This window comes from Garra rufa, chromosome 24 (genome assembly GCF_049309525.1).
Source record: "Garra rufa chromosome 24, GarRuf1.0, whole genome shotgun sequence".
Taxonomy (NCBI): domain Eukaryota; kingdom Metazoa; phylum Chordata; class Actinopteri; order Cypriniformes; family Cyprinidae; genus Garra; species Garra rufa.
The window spans coordinates 31,822,358-31,827,279 of NC_133384.1; the positions used below are offsets into that span (position 1 = coordinate 31,822,358).

Genomic DNA, 4,922 nt, shown 5'->3' on the forward strand with positions numbered 1-4,922 from the left:
AGTGTTGAAAACAGTTTTGCTGCTTAATACGTACCTGCTGTATGTACAAATGAAGTGTATTTTCTCACCAAATTTCTTATCAGTCTCGTTTTAACCATTTAACTGTCACTCCTATTTTTGAACATAGACGTGAAAATGCACTCTAAAATTTATCTAAATGTATTTTTTTTTTTTTTTTATAATTCATGAATGAAAACATTTTGTAATGTGATTTTGATGTACATTTTCCATAGTAATGCAATGTCTGATTTTAAAATGTTTTTCAAGGGATGAATTTGGGAGATTTTGTGATTTAAGAATTTGTTACTTTTTATTCATCAAAGAATCCTGAAAAAAGTATCACAAGTACCAAAAAAAAATCTAAGCAGCACAACTGTTTTCAACATTGCTAATAAAAGTAATAAATCAGCATATTAGAATGATTTCTAATGAAACATGTGATACTGAAGACTGGAGTAATGGCTGATAAAATAATAATAAATTATATTATAAAATATATTAAAATAGAAATATATTATTTTAAACTGTAATAATATTTCACAATATTACTGTTTTTTCAGTATTTTTGATTAAATAAATGCAGCCTTGATGAGCGTAAGAGAATTCTTTAAAAAAAAATGTTTTACAGATTAATTCATATAGCTAGCATATGTAAATATTAACATTAATAATATTTTTGTGTTATTTGACTAATGAGTTATGTTTCAGATTATGGTTGAATGCTTTACAAATTACTCAGTCGGATTTTCTGAACATTTTCTGAAAACATCAGAAGTTAAATCTTTGGGTTTTGCATACTTTCCTCTTCATAAAAAAAAGCAAAATTTAAATAAGGAAAAAAGATTTTACCTATAAACTTTGTTAGTCTTTACCACAAAGTATTTTTGACCATATTTTAAGTGCTACTGTTTTACAAGGTTATGTTACTCAACTAGTTAATTACTTTTTAGATTGATTGCTTTACTTTAAGTTATTCAGTCAAGTGTTTCTTAACCAGAATAAGCTTCAAGCTCAAACATCAAAAGTAAAATCTTTGGATTAATAACTCATTTTGCATACCTGGTCATGGTGTAATTATATCAAACGGTTCTTTCTTTCAGCTCAAGGTCCTCAGATTCAGCCCGCACAGACAGTCACCCTGGTGCCGTCCACTTCTAGCCGCCTGGGCGGCTGGGCTGAAGAGGAAGAAGAGGAGCAGGGCGACGAAGAGGAGATAAACACCAACCCAATGCCGGATCAGACCAGCAGAGGGAGCAGCTGAAGTGCCTTCACCCTGTACAGTATGTTTCACCACATGAATTGCATTTCATTGATAGTTCAGTTTGGACTCCAACTAGTTGTCACTTCATATAAAGATCTAATCAGTGTTTCAATGCAAAATGACTCTTAACATCATCTCTCTTTCTGGTTTGCAGTTTTTGTTCATTTCTGGGAGTTGTGGCCTTACTTTAGTTTGAAATACCTTTGATCAAGCATGTTGGGACGCCACACCAAGCATGACGTTCAAGGAACCCGTCGGAGCCGTTCGCTTCTCTGGACGCACGTCTTCTGGTTCAGATGAACTGTGACGTAACGGACTGCAAGAGTATGTCTGCCACTTCCCCTCCCTCCTCACATCAATTACATTTACATTTGGGACTGCTGTGTGTTTTGGAGTGTGTTTTTGTTTTATGACACAACAGGATGACACTTGTTTTACAGTATTTATTTCCATTTCAGTTTCTTTCATGCAACGTTTGTTTCATTTGGGTTCAAGCAAGTTACGTTTTCCGCATCTCTGATTCTTTTGAAAGCGCTGCCTCGGTTTTGAAGGATGAAAACATCCTTTTATCGTAGTATTGCTAGTTTGACTTTGCGTTACAGCACCAGCGGGCAGAAAATATCACTGAATGTATAATCATACCAGTTGCCTCATAAGAAAGAAAAACATATTGTCACAGAATTATTAAAAATATGTTTTTGTTCCTTAAAAAAAAAATAATATATAGACTTAAGGGATAAGTTTTGCCTAAAGAAAAATGAAAAATGTAATTTAAATGAACAGTAATTCGCATTTGCAGAGGTTTTGACAAATATCAACAATAATCTCTCAGCCTGAGACGAAAAAAAAAGCTTAATTTAAACAAGAAGAAAACATTTTAGCAATAAAACCATCATGCTTTACCAAAAAAAGTGTTTGATTTGAAGGAGGACCGCATAAAAGAAATAAGCTAAAGTCTTATTTTTGTGGTTTGACTAAAAAGTAGGTGTCACGCTACGCGAATGCTAGTTTTAATCATATTTAAACATCTTTAGATGATCATTTGACTGCATTAAAGGATTTTTAATTGATGTGAAGGCTGAAAGAATGATTGCCTCTAACAAACTGAAGAGTACATGTGAAAAAAAACAAAACAAAAAAAAACAGATTAAATTAAAATGAAACTTTTTTTAAAAGTCAGACGTTAGTCCCAGTTCACAGACAATGAAATATTTTTTCTAGACTACTTGTTCAGCTTGTAAACAGCAGATTAGCACATTATTAACCACTAAAGAAGTTCAAATGAAACACTATTCGGGGTTAAAATCAGTTTGAAAGTGTCAGTGTCATGTTTTTGAGGTTGGTTTAGGATTTGTACTTTGTACTGACTGATAACTATGGAGGCCCTTTTCTGCCACTGAATAAAAAAATAAAAAAGGTAATCTTTTTATCTCCATATTCTGACTTCTTTTCTCAGAATTGTGATATAAACGCACAGTTGACTTTTTTCTCAGAACTGTAATATAAACTTGCATATCTGACCTTTTTTCTCCCAATTGCGAGACAAACTTGACGTTTTTACAGATTGCGACTTTTTTTTTTACTTGCAATTCTGACTTTTTTTCCTCAGAATTGTGATGTGAACTTGCAATTGTTATAAAGTCAAAATAAAATGACTTTATTGCATGTAGAAGAGATATAAACTTACAATTCTGACTTGTTCTCAGTATTACAAGTTTATATCTTACAATTGTGACTTTTTTACAAACTGGAATTTTTTTTTTTTTTTTTTTTTTTTTACAAATTGTGAGTTTATATCTCGCAATTCTGACTTTTTTTTCTCAGAACTGATATAAACTCGCATATCTGAATTTTTTTTTTCTCAGAATTGTGATGTAAACTCACAGTTGCGAGTTATAAAGTCATAATTGTTAGATATAAACTTGCATATCTGTTTTTTTTTCTCAGAGTTGCGATATAAACTCATAATTGCGTGTTATGAACTCGAAATAAATGACTTTATTTGTGGGTATTTTGTAAAAAAAAGTTGAAATTTGTTTAAAAAAAGTAAATTGTGAGATTTTTTTCATGTTGAAATGTTGAAATCTCGCAAAATGACTTTGACTTTTATAACATGCAATTGAGCATTTAGTCAGAATTGTGAGAGAAACTTCTCAGAATTGAGTTTATATCTTGCAATTGTGACTTTTTCCTCACCACTGTGATATAAACTCACATTTCGGAACTTTTTTGTGATATATTTGTGTGCTATAAAATCAGAATTTTGAGACACAAACTTGTGACTTTTTTACAAATTGCGACTTTACTCGCAATCCTGACATTTTATATCATATCTGACTTTTTCTCAGAATTGCGAGTATATATCTTGTAATTGACTTCTTCGCAATTGTGACTTTAAAACACGCAATTCAGAGTTAAGTCAGAATTATGAGAAACTCTCAGAATTTCGAGGTTACATCTCGCAATTGTGTTATGACAAATTGCGAGTTTACATCTTTTTAGTTTATAATTTATAGGTTTTTCTCAGAACTGATATAAACTCGCATATGTGACCTTTTTCTTCTCAGAATTGCGTGATATAAATGTGCAATTGTGTTAAAAAGTCGAAAAAAATACTTTATTGCATATTAAACTTACAATTGTCAATTTCAGTAATTCTGACTTTATAACATGCAATTAGTAGTTTTTTTCCTCAAGATTTTGAGTTTACATTTTACATATTTTTTTATTATTTTTTTTTACAAATTGCGAGTTTATATCTTGCAATTGACTTTTCCTCATGAACTGTGATATACACTTATATATGACCATTTTTTCTCAGAATTGCGTGCTATATAGTCAGAATTGCAAGACAAACTTGACTTTTTTTTTTTTTTTTTTTTTTTTTTTACAAATTGCAACTTTACTTGCAATTCTGACTCTTATCTCAGAATTGTGATGTAAACTCGCCATTTCAAGTTATAAAATCAGAATTGCAAGATAATTGCATAATATAAACAATCCTAACTTTTTTTTTTTAAATAATTGTAAGATATAAACTTTTCGCAATTCTGACTTTATAATATGCAGTTGGTTAAGTCAGAACTGTGAGATGTAAACTTGCAATCCTGAGAACATATCAGTCTTTTTCCCCCTTAAAACTGGACTTTATAACTCACAATTGCAGGTTTATATCTAACAATTCTGAGAAAAAAAGTCAGAATTGTGGGATAAAAAGTTGCAATAACCTTTTTTTTTTAATTCAGTGGTAAAAACAGGCTTCCATAGATAAGTCTCTTTCAGCATGTTGAATTTAATATTACACATCTGACAGATGATCTTTCAAGCCGTATCCCAGAATTCATCAGTTCAAGCAGTTAATGTCGTGCGTCCAAGTCCGTGTCGACCCAAAACTGAAGGGTTTGATTTCTGTGCGCTGCCTGCGGTAAGACTACAGTAAGTTTTCAAACGAGAATCTGCCGTTATCTAGAACAAAATAGTTTGAACTAATGTGCTCTCTTAAAGCACAGGAAAGGTTTGTCTGTAATATATCACAGGAGCCTAAGGGCTTTAGACAGTTTACACATGGTATATGACACTCTGGTCAGAGACATACCCATAATTCATGTGAAACGCTGAATTTCCTGTGGCCGGAGCGTGTCAGATGTTTTCAGAAATCATC

At 31.7% G+C, this 4,922-nt stretch overlaps 1 protein-coding gene across 1 annotated transcript in view; it reads left to right on the forward strand.

The window, feature by feature from the left end:
* The window catches only part of atg9b (autophagy related 9B), a 38,440-nt gene extending 36,589 nt beyond the window's left edge, over nt 1-1,851 (forward strand). The window contains exons 13-14 of the mRNA XM_073830602.1: nt 1,101-1,280; nt 1,416-1,851. Coding sequence (XP_073686703.1) covers nt 1,101-1,261 — 161 coding nt within the window. The 3' untranslated portion in view covers nt 1,262-1,280; nt 1,416-1,851. The remainder of the gene's footprint in view (nt 1-1,100; nt 1,281-1,415) is intronic.
* The last annotated feature ends 3,071 nt before the right edge of the window (nt 1,852-4,922 follow it).